This window comes from Schistocerca nitens, chromosome 3 (genome assembly GCF_023898315.1).
Source record: "Schistocerca nitens isolate TAMUIC-IGC-003100 chromosome 3, iqSchNite1.1, whole genome shotgun sequence".
NCBI lineage: Eukaryota > Metazoa > Arthropoda > Insecta > Orthoptera > Acrididae > Schistocerca > Schistocerca nitens.
The window spans coordinates 920,607,970-920,634,478 of record NC_064616.1 but is presented as its reverse complement, the minus strand read 5'-3'; the positions used below and the strand labels follow the sequence as shown (position 1 = coordinate 920,634,478).

The 26,509-nt window shown below is 40.3% G+C and overlaps 1 protein-coding gene across 4 annotated transcripts in view; it reads right to left on the bottom strand.

Moving 5' to 3' along the window:
- The window catches only part of LOC126248984 (carnitine O-palmitoyltransferase 2, mitochondrial), a 177,624-nt gene that overhangs the window by 23,471 nt on the left and 127,644 nt on the right, over positions 1–26,509 (bottom strand). For all 4 annotated transcript variants that reach the window (XM_049950546.1, XM_049950545.1, XM_049950548.1 and 1 more), the window contains exons 10-11: positions 24,209–24,322; positions 15,250–15,361 (exon numbers count right to left, since the gene is read on the bottom strand). In XM_049950546.1, the coding sequence (XP_049806503.1) occupies positions 15,250–15,361; positions 24,209–24,322 (226 nt within the window). The remainder of the gene's footprint in view (positions 1–15,249; positions 15,362–24,208; positions 24,323–26,509) is intronic.

Below are 26,509 nucleotides of genomic sequence, written 5' to 3'. Positions count from 1 at the left end.
CCTCCGTGCCATACAAGACTTGCCTTCACCGCAGAATTTGAAGCAGCTACAGAGTGTGCTGAGAAAAATCAATTATTATCATCGCTACATGCGCCATGCCTCTTCCATTTCAGCTCTGCTTCATCGCTTACGCCGTAAAGGTGTTCCGTTCGTCTGGACGACGGAATGCGAACGCGCCTTTTGCCAGTTGAAATCAGCGTTGCTTTCCACTACTTGCCTTACGCCATTTGATCCCCAGAAGCCCCTTTTGTTGATGGTGAACGCATCGGCTTTCGGGATTGGTGCTATGCTTGCGCACACAGATGGATCGCACGATCGCCCTATTGCCTTTGCATCCAAATTGCTCTCGTCTGCGCAAAGAAATTATTCACAGATCGAGAAAGTAGCATTGGCTCTCGTATTTGGTGTTACTAAGCTTCATGATTTCTTGTATGGTCGTCACTTTACCATCATCACAGACCACAAACCTTTGACATCGCTTTTTCATCCGAACAAGCCTGTACCTCCGTGTACAGCGCAGAAATTCATTCGCTGGTCTATTTTCCTCTCGCAGTACCGCTACGATATCTTGTATCGGTCCACTGCTAAGCACGGAAACGCCGATGCATTGTCCCGTTTGCCTCTTGCTGAAGATAGAGCATTCGATACCTCCGAACTTGCTTGCATGTTCATTGATGCGGAAACCGATGACGTGGTCGAATCGTTTCCGATTGATTTTCGTCGTGTAGCTACAGCCACAGCTGCTGACCCTGTCCTTGCTACCGTTTTGCATTTTGTTGCTACGCAATGGCCCTTGTCAAAGTCATGGATCGAGGATCCGTTGGTTCACCGATTTTTTGCTCACAAGGAGAGACTTTTTGTTCGATGTGGTGTTTTGCTGTTGCGTTCTGATAATGATCAGCCCAGGGTCGTGGTACCACGTGCGATACAGTCCTCTGTCTTACGGCTTCTCCACCAAGGACATTGGGGTATAGCGAGAACGAAATAACTTGCTCGTCAACACTGTACTTGGTTCGGAATCGATACTGCGATTACGAATATGTGCTCTTCTTGCATGGCGCGTGCCGAACAACAATCCGCACCACCGTGGAAATTCTTTGGATGGCCAAAAGCCACTTCCCCTTGGCAACGCTTATACATCGATTTTGCTGATCCATTCTGGAATGCTCGATGGTTGGTTGTGGTAGATTCATTCAGTAATTTTCCTTTTGTTGTCCGGATGTCTTCCACGATGTCATCTGCCACCATCCAAGCGTTATCTGCTATCTTTTGCATTGAAGGTCTTTCCGACAATGGCCCACAATTCATGTCCACAGAATTTCAGTCGTTCTGCAAGGCCAATGGTATTCAACATCTGACGTCCGCGCCGTTTTCGCCACACTCAAACGGTGCCGCTGAACGATTGGTCAGGACTTTCAAGTCACAGATGTTGAAGTTAAAAGAGTCGCATTCTCGGGAGGACGTGCTATTGCTCTTTTTGTCCTCGTATCGCTCTCAGCCCCGAGATGGTCGCTCGCCGGCTGAGTTGCTCCACGGTCGTCCTCATCGAACCTTGATGTCTTTGCTACATCCGCCGCATCAGGTTCCTGTGCAGCGGCAGACACCTGCTTTTGCTCCAGGCAACGTTGTCTACTATCGTCACTATCTAGGTTCACGGCGTTGGCTCGAAGGGCGCATTCTTCGCTACCTCGGCCGCGCTATGTATCTGGTTTTGGGGGCCTCTGGTGAGGTGCGCCGGCATCTCAATCAGCTGCGCCTCTGTCGTCGCACGGGATCTGCCGCTCGCCGTCTGCTTTCAGCGACGGTGCCATCCGGTCAGCGCCATGGGGACCCATCTACTGGATCACCTCAGCCCCTTTCGGCTTCCTCCAAACCCCGTGGGTTGGCTCCTGCCAATCCACAACAAACATCATCTGGTCCTGGTGCGGAATATCGGGATGAAATTGTAACATTCCAGGCTTCTGGTTACCACCCCTACATTACGTGTTACTAGATCAATACTCTTATATCTCCAGCTATAATTCAATTCAATTACTTTTCGATAATACGAAAAAGGCTTTTAGAAGAATCATAGCAATACCAAACAATAGTAGTTACAATAACTTTTGTACCATAAACAATCAAAATCAGATTCTGGAAATTAACATATGGAAAATGTTTAGATAAAAGAATAATGTATTTCGTTCTCATCCTCTGTAAATCGTAGGAATTGAATCTCGAGCCTAATTAACAAAATATTGATAATTGATCGTATAGCATTGTTAGAATGTTATTTCTGCAATTTCAATATTAATGTGATTTTTATGTGTTTAGAAAATGTCTTAAACTTGTTCTACCAAAGTAGGGAATATTATAGCGTGTTTGATAATGTTGTTAAACTATTTCATATTATAAATTATGTTTTGCATTATTATAACCAGTAGTACATTGTAGGAAGAGTATAAATACTCGGCCTCTAGTATTGTTAGGGCAGATGAGTGTGTGACCCACTAGGGCCGGCCGGCGTGGTCGAGCGGTTCTAGGCACTACAGTCTGGAACCGCGTGACCGCTACGGTCGCAGGTTCGAATCCTGACTCGGGCATGGATGTGTGTGATGTCCTTAGGTTAGTTAGGTTTAATTAGTTTTAAGTTCTAGGGGACTGATGACCTTAGAAGTTAAGTCCCATAGTGCTCAGAGCCATTTGAACCATTTTTGGACCCACTAGAGGACAGATCTGTGCGTACTAAGTTCTTGGTACATGTTTCCGGTTTGGATTTACAATAGAGCAACTCATGTGTTGGACATTGTCTAAAACATCATATTAGAACAGTGCAGTGATGGATTATTTCAGAGTGTTAAACAGTTTGATTTAATATCACAAAAGGCTGAATGATATGACTTTATATTCACACTTTGTTGAGTATTAGTGTTGAACAATGCAATGGACTTTACACATGCATTTCTATCAGATTACTGCACCTGGACTATTTAATATCGCCAGTGTAGTATGTGCTACCATCAGTTAGCTGTAGTAGTAACAACGAGGCTTATTACACCGAACATTGATCATGAGCTCATGATACAGGTATTGAAACGAATAAATCTATGTACTTACTTTACTTCAGTTGTAGCCTACATCATTGTAGTGAAATCCATTATGGTCTCCTGTAGTTATTGAACAAGCATATTTTGGCTCATGTATGCAATCGTCAAGGGACACCGAGGGCAAGATATTCACAGGTATTTAAAATATTTTTAACTACTCACCAACTGGTGGGACGTTACATATGGTGCCCCAGGTGAGGAAAACCATGACATTTATTGTTGTATTGTGTGTAAAAACATATTGCATATAGTGCTCCATCAAGTGAAGAACTGTTATTGAAATTAACATTTAAAAATATATAGAAGTGTGTGTAGTTTTTGGAACTGTTTACTTCAAAATAACAACAAGTACAAAGTTCACCAGCAGGAATGAAGATGACAACGTTGGTTCAGAAGACGCAGCCTTTTGGAAGTTCTACAACCTTGTACGTTGGAACTTCAGAAGTAGCAAGGCGCAGTTTGGTTACAACATGGATGCAGCCAAGTACCTGGAAATGGCGGATGTCATCTGAAGGATAAAGAAGGCAGACTGACTGCGTAGAACAGGTATATACATAGTGTTAAACTTTAATTTTGTGTGTAAACATTGTTGAGTTGTGTTAATATAGCATCATGGATAGAGAAAGGACAGACAGAATATGTATCATTCAAAGAAATGAAAATATGCCTGTTTCTAACAATTTACAAAAATTAATGTCTGGAGAAGGAAGTGGAGATGATAGTGGTGTAAAATTAGAGGATTCAAAGTTTCACGGTGGAGAGAGTAGCATTTCCGCAGTGGGCGAGACTGCAGTTGTAATTTTGATATCCATAATATTAACGTTGAAGAAACTAATGTAATTCCAAATAGTGATGATGTGACAGAGCAAAAAGTTGTCTCGCACGAACATAGTACTGTAAGGTTAAGTTTTGAGAATAATGAAATGCTAATGGCAATGGCTATTCTGAAGAATAGTAACATTGACAACAAAATCGGTGGTCTAGCTAGTAACATGAACAGTAGCATGGGTAGTTTGAGAAGTGATGTGTGTACTAAGAATGACATAAGTAGTTTAAAGAGTGAAATTGACTGTAAAATCAGTGGTTTGGGTAGTGATACTGACAACAAAATCAATGGTCTGGCTAGCAACATGAGTGATATTGATAGTAATATGAGTAGTTTGAAAAGTGAAATGTGTGCTACTATTGACAGCAAAATTAGCAATTTGGAATCAAGTTTCGACCTAAAGTTACAAAAAAGTTAGCAGGATCTTGTGAAGGCTTTAACTGCAACCACTGAAAATGTTACTAATAATTTGGAAGCAAAGATTAGTACAGTAGACAACAACTGTATTAATAGTGTTGTACAATACTGTGATGGGAAAGTGGAAGAAGCAATTGATTCCTGTATTAAGATAGTTGTCGGTAATTGTTCTGATAACAGAAAGGCTGTAGAATCTCAAATTCAAGTTACTGCAGATAATTTTAAAAGAAAGTTGGAATCAGTGAGAAAAAACCTAGAAGGGAAGTGCTTGACCACTACTGACAGTAAAATAGAAAAGCTAGGTAAGGAATTCTTGGAAACTGAAACAAAAGGAGATAATGTGCAGAGTGTAAATTGTAGTGGTAATAATGTAACTTCTTTGGTAAATTGTTGGTTTTAATTGTTTTGAGAAATATGGTAAGGTGCATCCCTTAGATTTTATTAGGGACTTTAGTAATCTGCCAAAGAATTTGAATGACCAAGAGAAAATGTCTTTTGTAAGGGAGTATGTGAAATCTGAATCTTACACAGTTGGGCAGCTGAGATTTCAGAAAAATGTGCTTCATGGGAAGAGTTCAGGCAAGCTTTCCTGGACAAATATTGTTCTAAAGATGAGCAACAAAGGATATTGGATGACTTCTGGGGTGGAGGCAGATATGATGATAGGAAGGGAACGATTAGAGAGTTTTGTGAAAAGTTGATTGGAGAAGTGAAGTATCTGGATCTCAGAAGTGAGTCAGTTATAATGGGACTGGAAAATAAGTTGCCAAGTAAAATAAACGAATGGCTTATTCCAGCTCCTAGAGATAATATTAGTAAATTCTTGGATTATGTGGGAAGAATAGAGAGAGCAAAGCCTGCAGTGGAAGGAAGTAGGGGTCATGGAAATAGGGATAACCACAATAGAGAACCCCATGCTAACCCAGACAGAAACTTCAGAGAGGAGCGAGGATACAATAATGATAGAAATTCTGGAGAGGGGAGAAATTTTAGTTATGACAATGGTCCTCAGTTTGTTTCTGAAGATTAATCATATAAAGATATCAACTTACTTTCCACAAGGAAATATGAGCAAGAGGGTAATGAAGGAAATAAACAGACTATGTTGGACATATTGTAGCAAAAAGCTTACAGCTTGGGCGAATCATTTACCAAATTTTGAAAAGATAATTAACAATTTGTGGAATGAATCAATAGGGTATACTCTGTGTGAACTAATGTTTGGTGAACAACCGAGTACCATTATAAGGGAAGAAGTTGTTCCGATTATAACTGTAATGGCTCAGGAGGAAAAGATTAAAGAGGCTCAAGACATGATGAAGAAAAAGGCAGAGGAAAGAAAGAAGAGACATGACAAGGGAATTAAACCAACTAGTTTTAAAATTACTGACTTGGTTTTGGTAAAAGTGAAGGAGAAATCTAGTAAAGTAAACAAATAAATAAGGAAATTCTTGCATGTTTATCATTTAAAGTATCAAGAACAGCATATGACAATGCCTAAGAGCTTGTGTACCCAAGGTCTCATAGATAGTTGGGGTTAAAGAATATAATAGATTTAAAACCATATGTTACTCCCATACGGCACATTATATCAGTGCCAGACTATTGAGAATATTTCAGGAAACTAGGAAACCTGACCTTTGGCGAAAGGGTGACTGAGCAGACTCTGTTAGAGGAAAATGAATAGGTAGGGGGTGCATCACTCTTTGATGCATACACCATGTGGCGAATTGATGCCTTCCCTTAGCTGAGTGTTTATCATACTTCTTTTCTGATGCACTGTCTTGATTTCTATTTCTAAAACTCATGTTTTCTTCTATCTTAGTATAGTGTAATAAGTAATGAAAACTCAGCGTTATTGTACTATGTTTTGTGATTGCTGGAGGCTACAACTCTTCTGCTATACTGAAATGTATTAAAGTTTATATGTGACTGCAACAAGAAGTGTTGGGACTGTGACAAAAGTGACAGTGATTAATATTATGGTGAAGAGCCATAATCAGAAAAAATATTATATAATTGTTTTTATCCATATATTGTAATGTGCTACGCTGAATTTGTGGGTATTTTAGGTTAAGAATGTACTTATAGAGGGTGTTATCATCATATTGAATTGTTGTAATTTGCCATTTAATATATCAAAGAAATTGGAGAAGCAGGGGGGGGGGGGGGGTTAGCTCAAGGTTTCTACTGTATTGCAATGATATGGAAACTTCAGTGAATAAATGGAAGAATATTGGCCGTCACAGTATGTAACAGCATAAAAGGTATTGACTGTAAGAAGTTGAAGGTGATTCTTGTCCTGATTTAAGAGGAATATAAAATAAAGTGGTTTTGGAAAGTTATATTTGTTAGATTGATGACCAGTAAATGTAGTGTTGCAGTATATTATTGTACAGTGATTAGACGAATAATCAAGTGTTAAGGTGAAATGGAGTGGTGTAATGATGAGTTGAAGAAGCTACGAGATTTATTATGAAGTTGAATCCATGTGAAGTATGATGTTATGATGATGTTGATGTTGATGTTTATGAACTTTGAGGCTGAAGTATGAGTAAGAAATCTTTGATAATTATTATAATGTTAATGAAGTTTGAGGTTATTAAGGAATTTGGTGAAAGAGTAATAAAGCTAATGTTTAGGGACTCTGTGTAATGAGGTATAGTAGGACACGTTTAATTGTGTCATGCAGAACAGACTGATAGTGAAACAATGATAATTTTGAGAAGGCAATTAAGTAATCTGTGACAAGAGGAACGGTAAATCTGGTGATGAGCTTCTGGTGAAAATACAAATATGAAATAAGATATGACTTGAACTGTGAATTAATTGATGAAGCCAGAGTTAAGTAATGGAACAGCAGCAGAGTAGGAACCTGAGTGAACAAACACCACCTAAAATTGTATAATAAATAATTACGTAATGGCCTTTTAACTAGGGATGACCGAATTTGAGGATTTAGCGGGCACAATGGTCTTTAAGAAAATTAGTAATAAGTTTGAAGGTGACAGGACTCAATTGTAACTTTAATGTAGCAAGTATTTGCAAGTGTTTGTTCTGTTTTGTGGGAGCATTTCCACTTTCCTAAAAAGGAACATGTAATTTTCTTAATATAAGTTTTGATTTTGCCATATGAATTATTATTATGTTTATGCAAGAAATGTATGTAAATGACTAATGTAGTGATATTCTCGTAGTTTTAAGATCAGGTATGAAATAAGTTATGAAAAAGTGTCCGATTGTATGTATTTATGTCTCCATGAAACACCTCACTGAATGAAAGGAGCAGAAGAACTGCAGATAATAGAGGGTGGATAACGGACCATAGAAATCTAAATGACTGCAAGAGTTCCCTGTGACTGAACATCAATGAAAGTGAACGAAGTGCTGACAGATGCCGAATTGGTGATGTGTTGAAAAATTCATTATTAATTGTCTTCAACAGTAGGAAAAAGGACGTGTGTATTCAACTAAAAGTGTTAATTGTTTTGAAATATGTAAACTTAAAAAGAAAATTTATATCAATAAGATTTTAGAGGTCATGATCAAAGTAGGAATAAGGAGAAAAATACGAAAAAAGTGTACAGAGTTAGTGTCAGTATGACGACTTGCCATTTTCATACCTTTTAGACTAGCAAATCCATCAATTTCCATTTCATATAAATTTATAGATTGGCTGGGTGGGGGGGGTAAGATTCCAGGCTTATGGTTGCCGCCCCTGCACTATGTATTATTAGATCAATACTCTCAAATCTCCAGCTATAATTAAATTCAATTACTTTTTGTTAACAGGGAAAAGGCTTTTAGAAGAATAATAGCAATACCAAATAATAGCAGTTACAATACCCTTTGTACCATAAACAATCGAAATGGAAAATTTTAGATAAAAGAATAATATATTTCATTCTCATCATCTGTAAATGGTAGGAATTAAATCTCGAGCCTAATTAACAAAATATGGATAATTGATCATTTAACATTGTCAGAATGTTTATTTCTGCAATTTCAATATTAATGTGATTTTTATGTGTTTAGAATGTCTTAAACTTGTTGTAGCCAAGTAGGGAATATAATAGTGTGTTTGATAATGTTGTTAAACTATTTCATGTTATAAATTATGTTTTGCATTATTATAACCAGTAGTACATTGTAGTAAGAGTATAAATACTCGGCCTTGAGTATTGATAGGGCAGATGAGTGTTGGACCCACTAGAGGACAGATCTGTGCGTACTAAGTTCTTTGTACATGTTTCCGGTTTGGATTTACAATAGAGCAACTCATGTGTTGGACATTGTCTAAAACATCATATTAGAACAGTGCAGTGATGGATTATTTCAGAGTGTTAAACAGTTTGATTTAATATCACAAAAGGCTGAATGATACGACTTTATATTCACACTTTGTTGAGTATTAGTGTTGAACAATGCAATGGACTTTACACATGCATTTCTATCAAATTACTGCACCTGGACTATTTAATATTGCCGGTGTAGTATGTGCTACCATCGGTTAGCTGTAGTAGTAACAACGAGGCTTATTACACCGAAGATTGATCATGAGCTCATGATACGGGTTTTGAAATAAATAAATCTATGTACTTACTTTACTTCACTTGTGGCCTACATCATTGTAGTGAAATTCATTTTGGTTGGTTGGTTTGGGGAGGGAGACCAGACAGCGAGGTCATCGGTCTCATCGGATTAGGGAAGGAAGTCGGCCGTGCCCTTTGAAAGGAACCATCCCGGCATTTGCCTGGAGCGATTTAGGGAAATCACGGAAAACCTAAATCAGGATGGCCGGACGCGGGATTGAACCGTCGTCCTCCCGAATGCGAGTCCAGTGTCTAACCACTGCGCCACCTCGCTCGGTTCATTTTGGTATCCAGTAGTTATTGAACAAGCATATTTTAGCTCATGTATGCTGTCGTCGAGGGACACTGAGGGCAAGATATTCACAGGTATTTAAACTATTTTTAACTACTCACTAACCGGTAGGATGTTACAAAGGGAGAGCATGATCTATCTCCTGCATAGTAAAGATGGCACTGTAGCATTCGTGATTCTGAGAGGAGAAGGATATCACCCAACAATCCTCCACGCGTTTCTAGTGGAGGAAGCCAGGATGATCTCCACAAAATAGCAGCCCAAGGTATTGGAGATAGCAGTGGGGTCTTCGATGACATCATTTGCTAGGGTCAGGCTGGAAACTGGGGAATGGACCTCGTTTCCAGGGAGCTGGAAATCGGGTTTACACATAGAAGGGGGTAGGAGTCAGCAAACAGATAGCACACGGGAAATGGTTGCTCGAGTATGTGTCGGACAGAACAGACCACTCGAGACTACAGTCAAGCTGGACAGTGGAGAACAAGAAATCCAAATGGGAGCAGATGGGCGCAGAGTCTGTAAGGAATATGAGAGCTCCAATGTTAAGGCAGATGAGATTGAATTGATTGAGGTCAGCCAAGAGGGCACTTCTACGACAGAGGGCACTTCTACGACAGAGGGCACTTCTACGACAGAGGGCACTTCTACGACAGAGGGCACTTCTACGACAGAGGGCACTTCTACGACAGAGGGCACTTCTACGACAGAGGGCACTTCTATGACAGAGGGCACTTCTACGACAGATTCTGGATGAACTCCAAATGGGACGGTGCGCATTACAGTAACCGAGCAGCAAAAAGGGGTGCGGGAGTTTGCCAATAAGCTGGAGGAAGTCTGCCCTAGTGACACTGAATTACAGAGGGATTTAGACTGTACGAAGAGAAAATGTGAAGCGAGGAAGTAAAATGTGGACTGCAACAGCTTTCGGCCAGGTGTTCAGTGAGATGGTTTGACTATGAACTTCATCCCGGATCAGCAGGATAACTCCCCCACAAGATGGAATCCATCCTCAGGGGAGAAGGTCAAAGTGGACTGGAAAGAAATGCTAGAGGTCAAAGCAGTTGTGAAAACACAGTTTTATTTCCTGGAGGCAGAAAACAAGTGGACACTGTGATTACAAGATCAGCTGCAATTCCTCTTTGTTGGAGCTAATGCCACAGATGTGCTAGCCTTCGAAGATTCACTGCTGCAGTGTGCAGAGGCTCTGGGATCCTGCACCATGAGATTTACTGAGGCATCGGCATTCTCACTTGGTCAGCCTGTAGAGATTCCAGGGTTTCTAAATGGTTGGTGGTGCACACTAGTGAAACAGAGGTGGGCTGGGTGATGGTATCATGTGGCAACACCACTGAAGAGGATCTCTGAGTTGGCGAAGGAGAAGATTGTTTGTCGTTGTTCAATTTCTTGGAGCCTTTGCGGTTGCCAGATGAAGACTCAGATGCTTGTTGGCTGGAGGCACTTAAAAAGTCTTTGAGGGAGGGTTTTTTTTTTTTTTTTTTTTTTTTTTTTTTTTTTTTTTTTTGTGTGTGTGTGTGTGTGTGTGTGTGTGTGTGTGTGTGTGTGTGTGTGTGTGTGTGTCCCTTCCAGGCTGCTGGTTCTGTATCAAGTGATTTCACCACCAGAGGAGAAGATGTGGAGGATGTAAAACAGGGCTTTTGAGTAGCAAACAACTCGTGACTGACAGGGTAAGGCACTTTCTCCTTCACCAAGATATACTGGATGGCTGGCTCATTGACATAAACTGGACACTCTCAGGATGAGTCTGCATGGTCACCATTGCAACTGATACAGCAGGGAGAAGGAGGCAGGCAATCGCCCTCGTGAGCATCCCTACTGCAAGGAACACATTTGCCTGGTCTCAGCAGGACACCCAAGTGTGGTTTTAATGTTGACACTGGTAACAGTGCATCAACTTTGGAATGTACGGTCGGACTATGATGACTTCACAGCCTGCTTTGATCTTTGACGGATGCACAACTCTATCAAATGTGAGAAAAAGAGTATGTGTGGGTACTAAGGTTGAATCAACCTTTTTCATGACCAGATGGACTGCACTGACACCCTGATCAGAGAGGTAAGTTTATATTTCTCCCTCGATCAACCTAGTGTAAATAACACCACATTAAGAATTCGGCGTTCAATAGGGTCTCAACATGAACAGGATAGTCGTGGAGGAGCGAAGCTGTAAGCAGTTGTTTGGCTTGAGAATCACAATTTGTCTCCAAAAGCAAAGTGCCATTGCGTAAATGAGAGTTGGATTTCACAGGGCCAGCAATTGAAGTCAACACCTTTCTGAATTATTGACAGATTAACCATTTAACCATAGCAAAGGACTGACTTCCTTCAGTACGTGATACCATGAGGAACCGAGGTGCAGCTGGTTAAGCCTTGGAATCATTAGTCTCATTCTGCTTACATTTTGTAGATGTAGACTGAGATGGTGATTGGCTCATGGCAAGAAAATCTCCCACGATTGCCACTGCCTCCGATGCAGCGCTCCTTCCAGCCATAACTCTTACTGACCAATGGGAATATGAACAATACACTAATTTTACAGTCATAGAAACGCAGTTATTGCCTGATCCATTGTTTGCTTTTCAACACCACAATTTATGTAGACTATTACAATATTAAGAGGTCTGTTCGTGCAAAGTCATGTTCCTACATCTGGTACCTTTTTGTGATAGTGAACACATGGATACATGGGTTATGTAATGCCAATATACACTCCTGGAAATTGAAATAAGAACACCGTGAATTCATTGTCCCAGGAAGGGGAAACTTTATTGACACATTCCTGGGGTCAGATACATCACATGATCACACTGACAGAACCACAGGCACATAGACACAGGCAACAGAGCATGCACAATGTCGGCACTAGTACAGTGTATATCCACCTTTCGCAGCAATGCAGGCTGCTATTCTCCCATGGAGACGATCGTAGACATGCTGGATGTAGTCCTGTGGAACGGCTTGCCATGCCATTTCCACCTGGCACCTCAGTTGGACCAGCGTTCGTGCTGGACGTGCAGACCGCGTGAGACGACGCTTCATCCAGTCCCAAACATGCTCAATGGGGGACAGATCCGGAGATCTTGCTGGCCAGGGTAGTTGACTTACACCTTCTAGAGCACGTTGGGTGGCACGGGATACATGCGGACGTGCATTGTCCTGTTGGAACAGCAAGTTCCCTTGCCGGGCTAGGAATGGTAGAACGATGGGTTCGATGACGGTTTGGATGTACCGTGCACTATTCAGTGTCCCCTCGACGATCACCAGTGGTGTACGGCCAGTGTAGGAGATCGCTCCCCACACCATGATGCCGGGTGTTGGCCCTGTGTGCCTCGGTCGTATGCAGTCCTGATTGTGGCGCTCACCTGCACGGCGCCAAACGCGCATACGACCATCATTGGCACCAAGGCAGAAGCGACTCTCATCGCTGAAGACGACACGTCTCCATTCGTCCCTCCATTCACGCCTGTCGCGACACCACTGGAGGCGGGCTGCACGATGTTGGGGCGTGAGCGGAAGACGGCCTAACGGTGTGCGGGACCGTAGCCCAGCTTCATGGAGACGGTTGCGAATGGTCCTCGCCGATACCCCAGGAGCAACAGTGTCCCTAATTTGCTGGGAAGTGGCGGTGCGGTCCCCTACGGCACTGCGTAGGATCCTACGGTCTTAGCGTGCATCCGTGCGTCGCTGCGGTCCGGTCCCAGGTCGACGGGCACGTGCACCTTCCGCCGACCACTGGCGACAACATCGATGTACTGTGGAGACCTCACGCCCCACGTGTTGAGCAATTCGGCGGTACGTCCACCCGGCCTCCCGCATGCCCACTATACGCCCTCGCTCAAAGTCCCTCAACTGCACATACGGTTCATGTCCACGCTGTCACGGCATGCTACCAGTGTTAAAGACTGCGATGGAGCTCCGTATGCCACGGCAAACTGGCTGACACTGAAGGCGGCGGTGCACAAATGCTGCGCAGCTAGTGCCATTCGACGGCCAACACCGCGGTTCCTGGTGTGTCCGCTGTGCCGTGCGTGTGATCATTGCTTGTACAGCCCTCTCGCAGTGTCCGGAGCAAGTATGGTGGGTCTGACACACCGGCGTCAATGTGTTCTTTTTTCCATTTCCAGGAGTGTACAAAATAACGAAAAAAAGCAACACGATACACACACTGCACATTTTTTAACATCAAGAAGTGGAGACCCTTCACACTATTTTACATGAGAATACAGAAAACATTGTTTCACTTCAGTTAAACTCTACATCCAACCATTTTCACATTAATCATTCAAAAGAGATTACATGACTTTTTCCATTGTTTCTGAGAAACAAACTGACTCACAATTAAAACATTTACCATGTAAAATTTTAATACCAAAAATATTTTTCCCTGACATAATATTTTAAAATTCCACACTACGCTATTGCTATAAAAACATCTGAATCAAAAAAAAATAATGGCCTGCTTTCATGTTTGACGATTAGTTTGAAGTGAATCTGATGATATACTTTGCTTATATGAGCACTTTTTACAAACACACTTTCTGTACTACTTCAATCACGGTACACTAAAAAGAGGCTAACTTATAACTTGAAAAACAAGGAAAAGTGGTTACATGAAGAGTCAGGACAAACAAATAAATATTCAATTGATTGATAAGCTCAAAAAAAACTGCGAAAAGTGAAAATAATACTTCTGATATGTGAGGCAGAAAAATAATTAGATCAAGAACTTTAAGAAAGAAGTAAAACATAAAATGTGAAAGCACAAACGGATGAGCAACTGGTTAAATAGGTCAAGAAATCACTGTATATGGAAAAGCAAGACAGAAGCAAGAAAATATTTGAAACTGCAAGAAACATTAAACATTACAGAAAATGAGAAAGTTCCAGAATTCAAATTACAAATAGTTGCCAACATGAATAACTTAGAAACAGATATCCTCTGAGTAGCGAAGCAGCTTAAATCACTTAATAAAGGCAAGTCCTCTGATCCAGATTGTATGCCAATCAGATTCCTTTCAGAGTATGTTGATACAATATCTCCATACTCAGCAACTATGAAGGAAATAAGAGTTATCTACTGAGTTAAAGGCCTCTATCACTCACATCAAGTTGCGGTATGATTTTGGAACACAAACTGTTCAAACATGATGAATTACCTCAAAGAAAACGATCAATTGATAAACAGTTAGCATGGATTCAGAATACATAGTTATTGTGAAATACAACTAGCTCTTTATTCACATGAATTAATTAGTGGTATCAATGGGGCATCTCAAACTGATTCCATATTTCGAGATTTCTAGAAGGTTTTTGACACTGTTCACCACAAGCAACTTCCAATCAAATCATGTCGCTGTGAAGTATCATTTCATCTGTGCGATTGAATTCATGATTTCCTGTCAGAAAGGTCACAGTTCGTAATAACTAATGAAATGTCAGTAAAACAGAAGTGCTATCTGGCATTTTGCAAGGAAGTGTTATAGCCCCCTGCTGTTCCTAATTTATATAAACAATATGGGGACAATATGAGCAGCCCTCTTAAATTGTTTGCAGATGATGCTGTGAAAATATATCTAAATGGTGCAAAAAGTGGCAACTGACTAAGTAATGAAAAGTGTGTAGTCACTCACATCAGTGCAGAAAGGAATCTGCTAAATTTCAGTTACACGATAAATCATAAAAATCTATAGGCTGTCAATTCAACAAAATGCTTAGGGATTACAATTACAAATAATTTTAAATGGAACGATCACATAGATAATGTGGTGAAAGCTAACCACAGACTAGGATTTATTTGCAGAAAACTTGGGAGATGTAACATGTTTAGTAAATAGATTGCCTACATTACTGCTTACCCCTACCCCAAAAACCTTCTGCACTGAATATGAAATAGCGCACTTAGACAAGGTTTCCTCAATTCAAAGTCAGTATTACTGGTTAAAATAAGTAATAGTATTTGTTGTTACAGCATAACTTTCTCTAACTCCCCTCTCTTAAAACATACAAACAAGTACTTACCCATAGCTGCTTCTCTTGTAAGTTTCCCATGTACTTTGGAACATTTTTCGATAAGTGACCTCAGTTCAGAATTACTTGGCCTCTGTTGATTGTTAATAGCTTCACAGAATGCCTGAAAACAATCATGTGGTTTGTAAGTTACTGTAAACAACAAATTCAAGAATTTTTAAAGTTGGAGAACCAAAGACAATTTACCAGCCTTTACAAATTTACTGGTGAGAGAGAGAGAGAGAGAGAGAGAGAGAGAGAGCAATTAAGAAGAAAAGCTAAATATAATATTCTCAGTCAGAGGTTACATCTCAAAACTGGAAATCACAAATAATTAACCTTCGATATATTTCCCAATAAGAAAATATGGCCCACTGTCTTCAAGCTGCTTCTGGGAACGACAATAACCCAAAATTTGTTAATCATCATTTCTGACAGGCGGTACAACAAACTGAGAAATCTTAAGGGAATTACAACAATATTGCATCGTTTTGGTGGATGAAAAAATGCCATTTCATGGCATGGGGTTACAGTTTTGGTTTGGATATCACTCATCTCGACAAATGACACAGTATTTTAAAATTAAAATAATTTTGATTGCAGTAGAATATTTATTAAAGAATAGTAACTGGTTTTAGTCAAACAGCGACCACGTTCAGACCACACGCACCATGATAGCGGCGGTGGTGGTGGTACCGTTTTGCGTATGTATCAGGCACAGTTCCACATTTTAACAACACCCTAGAATATATTTCTGTTGTCTTTGGTATAGATAAGAACTGTGTTTGATGTGCTCAGAAGCAAGCTGAATTGGTGACCCTTCACATCTGAGGAATGTACAGCACGTCACACACAACCCGACAGGTCCAATGCTGTGGCTACACCAAGTAGTGCCCGCACTGAGGTGGGAGGTCATTCCAAGGTGTGGCAGGAAGCAAAAGACTTCCTAGGAGGCCGACTGGAGGGCCTTCCTGGTTCATCTGACAAACAGGTTTCACACAATGACCATGACTGATAAACATCCTGAGCCAGATGCAGTCGCTTGCCTTGTTTCACGTGAAGCCTCTCAGCCTGCAAAATATGAGCTGTCACAGAGGGTGGGATTACTGGTAGCTGGGAGTTTAGGGATATGGCTGCCAAGAAAGGGAAGGAATACAGCATGCACTCGGTATGTATGCCAGCAGCAGTCAGTCCAGATGTGGAATAGCTGCTTTCGGATACCATTAAGTACACTTTGTGCAGCCAACTGCAGGTAACGGCTCATGTTAGTACTAACAATGTGTTTTGGTTTGGATCAGAAGAGATTTTTCTCTCATTTCAGGTGTCTAGGTGAAGTGGTAAAGACTGCCATCTTGCTTCACCATCTGGAGCATCGTCAACAGCACAGACTGTGAACCTTTGGTACAGAGTGGAGTGGAGGATGGGAATCAGAGGCTCAGATGGTTCTGCGACTGTGTAGTCTGTCGCGTCCTCAACTTGCATCGTATGGTGATGGGATTTCAGGTTTTGCTTAATAGGTCAGGGGCCCACTACACACTATAAGTTGCTACACATGAAGTGGGACCTGTGTGGAGAGGACTGGGTGGTTTTTTTTTACATTAGAGGGTCTCATGGAATCTTGAGAAAATACAGAAAGGGTGTCAGTCTAAAGGGATGCAAGGCAAACACAGGACGAGGATTGACTTAGTGACAAACAGTATTGTAATTGTGAATTGTCGTAGCTGTGTTGGGAAAGAACACAGCCCCAAGCGCTAACAGGCAGCACTGAAGCCCAAATTGTTACAGGTATGAAAAGCTGGCTAAAACCAGAGATAAATTCAACTAAAATTTTTGCAAAGGACCTAACCATGTTCAGAAAGGATAGATTAAATAAAGTTGGTGATGGAATGTTTACTCCTATCAGAAGCAATTTACCTTGTAGTAGAATTGAAGTAGATAGTTCCTATGGTTTAGTATCAGTAAGAGTTATACTTGACTGCTATAATAAATTGATAATTGGTTCCTCTTATTGAACCCCCCCCCCCCCTCCCCCCTCAGCTCAGATGATACAGTTGCTGAACAGTTCACAGGAAACTTGAGTCTATTTCAAATAGCTACCCCACTCACACAATTATAGTTGGTAGCGACTTCTATTTACCCTTGAAATAGTGGCAAAAGTACCTTTTCAAAGCAGGTAGATATAAAACATCAACCAAAATCATACTGAATGCTTTCTCAGAAAATTATTTTCAACAATTAGTCCAGGAGTCCACTCAAATTGTAGATGGTTGTAAAAACATACTTTATCTCTTAGCAACAAATAATACTGAGTAATAGAAATGAATATTTGAAAATAGAAAATTGTTTCAGCTGTACAAAAACCCTATTTTTATTGGACTTTTATTCCGAGTCCAATAAAAAAGGATTTTCATACAGCTGAAGTGATCTTTTATTTTCCAAGATGCATTTTTGCAGCTGTGGTGGCCTTGACTACATAATCATTTGTGATAGAAATGGCTGCTATCTTTATTTTTAGTCAATTATTTGTGGCTGCATCGTGTGATACATAGGACCATAATCTACACTACTTTATAAGTGGTTTCAAAAAGTACATCCTTCCGTTTGGGAACTCTTCTTGTTACTTGTAACTTTACATTCTGCATAAAATTGAATTCTACTTTCTGACATTTTTCACATTTTCTTTCACTTAGGTCAAGTTCTACTGGGAAAATTCAGTTGGTTAAAATCAACAAGGGTGTCTTCAGAGAAACAATCTAAGACCTGTACGTGGTGCAGAGGACTGCTCCCAATCTGCGGAGATTTCAACCAATACTCCAGGAAAAGATTATCACGAGTTGGGGTATTACATCTCTGCAGAGTATTTTGTTGTCCATGGGATTCACATGGAAAAAAATGCAGAATAGGAGGTATTTACTGCTAAAACGTGGAGACATTATTGACTAGTGGTCACATTTCAATTGCAGAAATGAAACATATTAGAAAGCAGCCACACAAAAATTCCCTCTGGACTGAAGTTTGACAGACAGTAATATGATAGTTGGTAAATGTTGGCAAAAGGATCAGATTCTCAGCATTATGGTGCGGGGAATCTCCTCTAAAAGACTTACTAGCAGAAGCGTTTGATCGAGGAATGGTTTCGTCAGGGAGACGAACTAAAATTCTGGGCTAAACCCACAAAAGGTGATTACCATGGTCAAATGAATTCTGGTTCCCCTAAATCTTCTTCCAAGGTCAGTCACTGTGAGGTACAATTCTCCATACCACAACACAGAGCACAACAAAACACCCACATGGTAGGACACAAAAGTGAGGATGCTGAAATGGCTGAAAAAAGATATGTGTTGTCTGTAAAGAGAGCATGATGAAGCAGGCTCTGTTTGCTTTAATTTCAGAACAAACCTGGAAAAAATATGTGCGATTAATAAAATGGCAAAAGAGAAGGGCCACACTGTTCTCCGATTGCAACCGTATAATTATGAGTAGAGTTCAGTAGAGATTTGTGTTCAACGTCCCGTTGACGACAAGGTCGGCAGAACCAGCATAACCAAAAGTAAAATGGTTGCTTAGCGAATGCATTATTTCAGGGGACATGTCCAAAGACAGTTTGTTTAATATTGACGCAGAAGAAGCTGAGTAGCAAAGTCACCGTGGTGTAGTGGTTATGATACTGGACTGTTGCATGGAGGGTCGTGAGTTAAAAACTCACCTGAAGTGTAAAATTTGAATTTCTATATTCTGTTCGAGTACATTGTAGAAGTATCCACAAATGTCTAGAATCATTGTACTGGAATGTTCTGTAACCGTATATATACCGTATGTGTTCTGGCCGGAGGCAATTCGCTCCGCACTCTTATGTGCAAGTGCTGAATAAACCTTCGTTAAGTGAAGTTAGTGTTCGTCATAATCTAATTACACCTTCTTCTACGTGACATCGTTGAAATTGATTGCCTTCTGTCAGTAGCTCCTCACGATTGTTAAGGGTACTGCAGGAAGTCCCAGTGACTGGAAGAAGATTATTGGAGACATGACAGCACTGTCGAACTTGCTACAGACAAAATTAACACTGGTACTGGTGAATCTGACAGTAGCAACAATAATGCCTCCTGCACAGATGAGGAACTTACTGAGACTGAGCCTGTGAGATTTATGTATAGATACAGTTCAGTGATACATATGTGAATAACTGCTCAAAATGTTTCTCATTCTCTTTTTATTGCCACATTGTAAGTTTTACTACTGGTTCCTTTTAATTCCGAATAGTCCATGAGAACTGATAAGGAAATAGTAGCCAGAAGCACTGTCATTCATCATGAAATCTTCAATTTTGATTTCACCGACGTTTATTACGCTTGTCTCAGTTTTTCCTTCTTTGATAGGCTATGTGTAGCAGCTGAGCTGACAGCTATTACAGCAGCAGCAGCAGCAGCAGCAACTAACAGATAGCACTATCAGCACTGTTTGGTGCATGAACTGCATGTGCAGGCAACTGTGTTGCCAGTACTGCTTGATGGTAGCATGACTTGTTCCCCCTGCACTCTCCCCCCAGGCAGCTTATGCGCTGGTAGTCGGTGGGTGGAGCTTGCTTACTCCATTCCCCGCAACCCTCTCACAATTCTCTCTTCTTCTTTAGACCAAACTGTAGCTCCATACTTAGTTATCATATACAACTTCTCACTCATCAAAAAATGTATACCTAGGACTGGACAGTTGCATAGGCCACACCAGTACCTTACAAAGGAAATAGCAGTAATCTGTAGAATTACAGGCCCACATCACTGTCACTGATTTGTAGTAGGATTTTGGAACATACACCGTGTTCAAACATCATGAATTACCTTGAAGAAAATGATTTATTGACAAATAGCGAACACAGATTTAGAAAATATCATTCTCATGAAAGACAACTAACTCATTACTCTCATGAATTAATCAGTGCTATTGACAGGGAGGGATCTCAAATTAAGTCCATATTTAGATTTCCATAAGGTTTTTGACACCATTCCTCACATGTGACTCCTGATCAAATTCCATGCCTATGGAGTATCATCTCAGTTGTGTGACAATTTGTGGTTTCCTCTCAGAAAAGTTACAGTTCGCAGAAACTGACATGAAGTCATCGAGTAAAACAGAAGTAATATCTGACAATATTATGAAAAGGATAATTTGCTACTCACAATATAGCAGAGGTGTTGAGTCCCAGATAGATACAACAAAAAGATTGTCAAAAATGTAAGCTGTCAAGAGTCTGGCCGAGCAGCCAGAGACTGTAGTCATGTGTGTGCGAGTTGCATTTGTATATCATATCATTCTCTCTCTCTCTCTCTCTCTCTCTCTCTCTCTCTCTCTCTCTCTCTCTGTGTGTGTGTGGGGGGGGGGGGGGGGCGCGTGCCTCTACAACTCAACATCTTGGCTATATGGTGAGTAGCAACCTATCCTTTTCATAATACTGCCATTATGCCATCCTGGAGTTTCCATTCTTAGAAGTAATATCTGGCATCACCCAAGGAAGTGTAATAGGCCCTCAGCTTTACCTGATCTATGTGAAGGATCTAGCAGACTATTTGAGCAGCCAAGTTAAACTGTTTGCAGTTGACACTGTAATTTACCATCTTATAAAGTCATCAGATGATCGAAACCAACTGAAAAATGATTCATACAAGATATCTGTATGGTGAAAAAGTGGCAATTGACTCTAAATAATGAAAAGCATGAAGTCATCAACATGAGTACGGAAAGGAATCTGCTAAATTTTGGTTCATGATAAATCACACAAATCTAAAGGCAGTCAATTCAATTAATTGCTAAGGGATTACAATTATGAATAACTTAAACTTGAATGATCACATACATTATGTTGTGGGAAAAGTGAACCGAAGACTGTGATTTATGGTGGAAGACTTAGGAGATGCAATAGATCGACTAAAGAGACTGGCTACATCACAACAGAGTGCCATGGATATGATATGCAAAATGGGATGGCAATCATTAAAACAAAGGAGTTTCTCACTGCAGCACTATGAAATTTACATCACCCGCTTTCTCTTCCAAATGTGAAAATATTTTGATAGCACCCACCTACATAAGGAGAAATGATCATCATAATAAAATAAGAGAAACCGGAGCTTTTCCCATGCACTTTTTGAAAGCAAAAGGGAAGGTGGTTCCATGAACTCTACACGAGGCACTTAATTATGAACTGCAGAGTAATCGTGTAGATCAGCCTTATCAAGGAGTATTTTACAGAAATAACATTTTTAATTGCGACTCACTATAGCAGCAGTGTGCACAAAGTTTGTGAATAGACACTACAGTATTCTGACCATTCTTTTCTGGCTAACAATATTCATTGTAAATGCACACGTGTTCCAAAAATATGATGCTACAGAACGTAAAAGCTTGAAGAAAAAGAAGTATTTCTGTTTCACAGATTAAGTGAATTAGTCTTCTTGTGAAAACAGTAACACTTAATCTCTAAACAAGATCCTGAATGTAATACTTCCAGGAAACCTTTCAATTTAGCTTCACTACCAAAAATTTCAAATTTCCGACTTTGTTGAGTATTCCATCTATCAGTGATAATAAAATTTCACATATGGAAGAGTTCTGTCATAAACTGTATGTCATGTTTTGTTATAGTTGAGTAACAATCTGTTCTTTATAAGCCACAAGCTCATCTTACCTATTGCCTTCCCTTCTAAATCATTTGTGTGTGTCAAAAGGAAAATTCATGTAATAAAGCACTAAAATTATAATAAGACAGAATGAATGGCCAGTACTTACCTTAACTATGTGAAATTCTGAGTACTTGCCGACAGCAGTTGCTAATTCCCTACTGATTACATAGGACGCAGATTCGTTGTTCTTAGTTCAGGAAACTCTGAGCAGTTGTGTGTTCTCCTCTGTAACAGCACCCAGATAGCTAGGGCATATTTTCTTCCTGACTACTCTTAAAGCGACCTAGATACTAAACAGGTAAAGTTACCTTTTGACGCAGCTATGGAAGCCTGACAAAACTTTTCAGGTGTGCTTGACTGTAATCTGTACAGAAATAAAGTCACTATATTCAGATGTTCAAATGTGTACACCTATAATGCATCCTAAGGATCCCAAAACCTTGCCTAACCTGACTGGGTACACTACATGCCTGGACATATAACCTACGAAGAAAAAGGACCATGGGTGAACTTTCTTCTAATTCCAAAATGCTCTAGGCTATACATTTAAATTATTTCATTACATTTAAGAAGATATTTACTGTGCTCAACTGATCATCTAGCCCCAGACGCAACACACAAACAAAATAGTAGACTGCTTTTTATGAAGTGGCCCTACTAATGAACATTTTAATCTGTCTTGAAAGTGACTGCACAAAAAAAGACAAAACTTCAATAACAACTTAGTAAAGTGCTAATGTGTTTTCCTCCGATCTTCATTAGGCAAGTTGATATTGCATCCACGTGAGTGAAAAATTATTGAAGGAATATATTATACAGGGTGACTCGGTGATGATGTTACAAACTATCGGGGATGACGGAGAAGGTTAAATGTATCAATTTGACGCGAGGGACCCTGGTCCGGAAGTGACAGAATTGAAAGTAATACGTGAAAATTATTCCAATGTCTCTGCCAGTGGACCTCTTCTACTGCAAGCTCTTTTCTTTCCATATTTTGAGGAGAAGCGGTATGGACCAAAACAAGAAATAAATGGCTAGAAAACATGGGCTCTATAATGCATGCCTTAAGAGATACAAGTACTTGTTCAGTGAATGAGATGAGTTTCACATTAGCAATGATGAACAAGTGCTCATGGCTCTTAAGGTATACACTTTAGAGCCCATGTTTATTGGACTATCTTTTCTTGTTTTGGTCCATAGCACCTTCTTCAAAAATATGAAATAAAAAAAAAAGCTTGCAGTAGAAGATGTCCACTGTTAGAGGTATCAGAACAATTTTCACATAACTTTTGGCTTGTTTGTTTCCAGACCAGAGTACCTTACCTCCAGTTGATACATCTACCCTTCTCCATCATCCCTGAAAGCTTGTATCATCATCATTGTCATTGAATTTATTTGTATTGTAAACTTCTTGCCAGGTATGACTGGCTTTGAGTAGCTGCATAGCTCATATTCATAAACATTTTGTTTACCCACGTAATATATATATATATATATATATATATATATATATATAGACACACACACACACACACACACACACACACACACGATTCCTTTCGGTGTTAATATTGGTGCACGATGATATGAAAGGCTATTACAATTCTTCCTCATAGTGTGTTCTTTAACTAAAGAAAATCATAGTCTGAATTGGTAGTTTTGTACAGAAATGTGATTAAAAGCATTTTCCTTGATAACTGAAACTTTTACAGCCTTAAAATATTTATTCAGTATAGTGTTCTGATAAATCTGTATTCTTGAGTGAAATGTTGCATTTCACATAAATAATCAAGTCCTTCAATCTGCAAAGAACTTTTCATGTAGAAATCAGATAACATACATTCTAGTAAAGGAAATCAAAGTATTTCTTCTCGATGTTTATGCTCCAAGCTACAAATGTGAGTCAAGATCTCCCAGCTCACTGTGCATTCTGACCTGTATTTTGCATTTACTGCACAAATTTTGGTTGCTAAGGAAATCTTCCCTATACAAGACTAACTGATAAGGAAAGGTGGAACATTTCTCAACAATCCTAAGATGGGTGAGATGCTGACTGTGCCTCAACTGATAATGTTTCTTGGAAGTACAAAATGAGACAGCCTTTACAAAGAAGATCTAATGAACATCGAAGAAGTGCAAACTAAGATGATCACTAAGAATTTTAAGTTTGGATTTTTCTTTGGAAAAGCTCACTTTCTTTAAAAATTCATAGTAGTTGTAAGTAATTATGAGGGATATATGCAAAACAGTCAGTTATGGTAATCAAAGTTACAAATACAAGAATTGTTTTTCTTTACCTTAGTGGCCATTGTGCAAGGCCTGACTGTCTCCGTACGACCATGCTTGAAAGCAGCAGTACTGCAAGACTCGTAAGTAGCAGCAAAATGACTGTTCTGGCGATGAAAAGCAACCTGAAAATTTTAAGTAAATTATCTCAAAATTCAATACTGTTACCTGCTTGTTGAAATATTATTCAGAACTCCCACACACTTACAACATCAATGAGCAATTCCTAGACACTAAAATTTCACAAGTCAAGCAAGTACTCATATTTGCACAAATTGTGCACTATAAATACTAATGTCAAAAGAATTATACCAATTATTACAATGCATGTTAACTCTGTAAGTATGTTAGTGAGTTATGTGACTGACACTGCAGAAGCAAGCTGACGTATGTGACAGAATGAGTGGCTTGGCCGGACTGCTTAGCACTGTGTAGAGGCAAGCAGCAGAGCGCCAGCTTGTTGCTGTGTATGACTGGGCAACATGAGTCAGGAAGGTTGGACGGTGCCAAAGTGTAAGTGAGGCGGTCAAGGGCCGGCAGGTGCGCTGACAGAGCATGACAAAGGGAAAAGCCCAAGTATAACATGACTGGTGAGAAGGGGGGGTGAATATTAAGATGGCATGGTGACAAAAAGTTACATTGAAAGAATTTAATATTTACTAAAAAAGTCAAAAATGTATATAAGGACATCTTTGAAACTGGTGGGAGCCCAATAAAATTGTTACTATATTTGTGCAGTAGTATACAGAAGTATTTTGCAGTTGTGGTGTTGTGTTGTCGGTACTGTTTGCATACAGTCACATCAGAGCAACACATATTACTGTGTCACTCCATCAAGAGCCTCATGCTGCTGTGGTTACATATCCAGTAAACAAGCAAGGTCAGACAATAACAATATAAGTATATATTCTGTAGCGGCACCAACGTTTAGGATAGGGAAAGTTAGTTTTGTGCAATATTCTGAGCACAAGTTACAGCCAGGTGCGGGCCAGATTGCAATGAGTTACGCATACCAACAGCTGCAAAGTAGAATAGAGGCCACAGGGCCATCAAATTTCTGAAAGAATATACGTAGCAGTTTTGCATGTCGCAAAACACAGGCAGAAGGGGGCCCACTGGTCAACCTAGCGTGTTATGAGTACATCTACATCTACATCTACATGGATACTCAGCAAATCACATTTAAGTGCCTGTCAGAGGGTTCATCGAACCACCTTCACAATTCTCTATTATTCCAATCTCGTATAGCGCACGGAAGGAATGAACACCTATATCTTTCTGTATGAGCTCTGATTTCCCTTATTTTATCGTGGTGATTGTTCCTCCCTATGTAGGTTGTTGTCAACAAAATATTTTTTCATACGGAGGAGAAAGTTTGTGACTGGAATTTCGTGAGAAGATTCAGTCGCAACACCTTTCTTTTAATGATTTCCAGCCCAATTCCTGAATCATTTCTGTGACACTCCTCCCAGATTTCGCGATAATACAAGACATGCTGCCTTTATTTCAACTTTTTCGATGTACTCCGTCAGTCCTATTTGGTAAGGATCCCACACCTAGCAGCAGTATTCTAAAAGAGGTCTCCTTAGTAGGTCTGTTACATTTTCTAAGTGTCTGCCAATAAAACGCAGCCTTTGATTAGCCTTCCCCACAACATTTTCTACGTGTTCTTTCCAATTTAAGTTGTTCGTAACTGTAATACCTAGGTATTTAGTTGAATTTACTCTTTTAGATTAGATGGATTTATCATGTAACCGAAGTTTAACGAGTTCCTTTTAGCACTCATGTGGATGACCTCACACCTTTCGTTATTTAGGGTCAACTGCCACTTTTCACACCATTCAGATATTTTTTCTAAATCGTTTTGCAGTTTAGAAAAAATATCTGAATGGTGCGAAAAGTGGCAGTTGACCCTATGTGACGCGAAGCAAAACAGTCAGCAACATGCAGCAGCTGATGGGGCACCAGTGTTCCAGTCCACAGCAGGTCGCTGGTTCGACCCTCTGAGGCCGACGCAGGATCTGTAGCTAGCCAGCGGCAGGCCACTCTACGGCTCGCTACCACAGGCAGGCGTCCTGGCTTCCAACACTTGCCGGAGGCATCCTGAGGCGAGGGCCGCAGATTTGGACGCCGGATCGTGGGTGCTTGTTGTCGCGATCCCAGCCACGCCGGCGGGAATCACACAGCTGGCCGCCTGCAGCTCACACCGAGTGGCGCCAATTTGGCAGGGACACAGACCACTGTGCCAACTGCTGGCATCCTGACGACAACGCAACTCTGCTGGCATACAAGGCCGACACACAGTGTGTGCA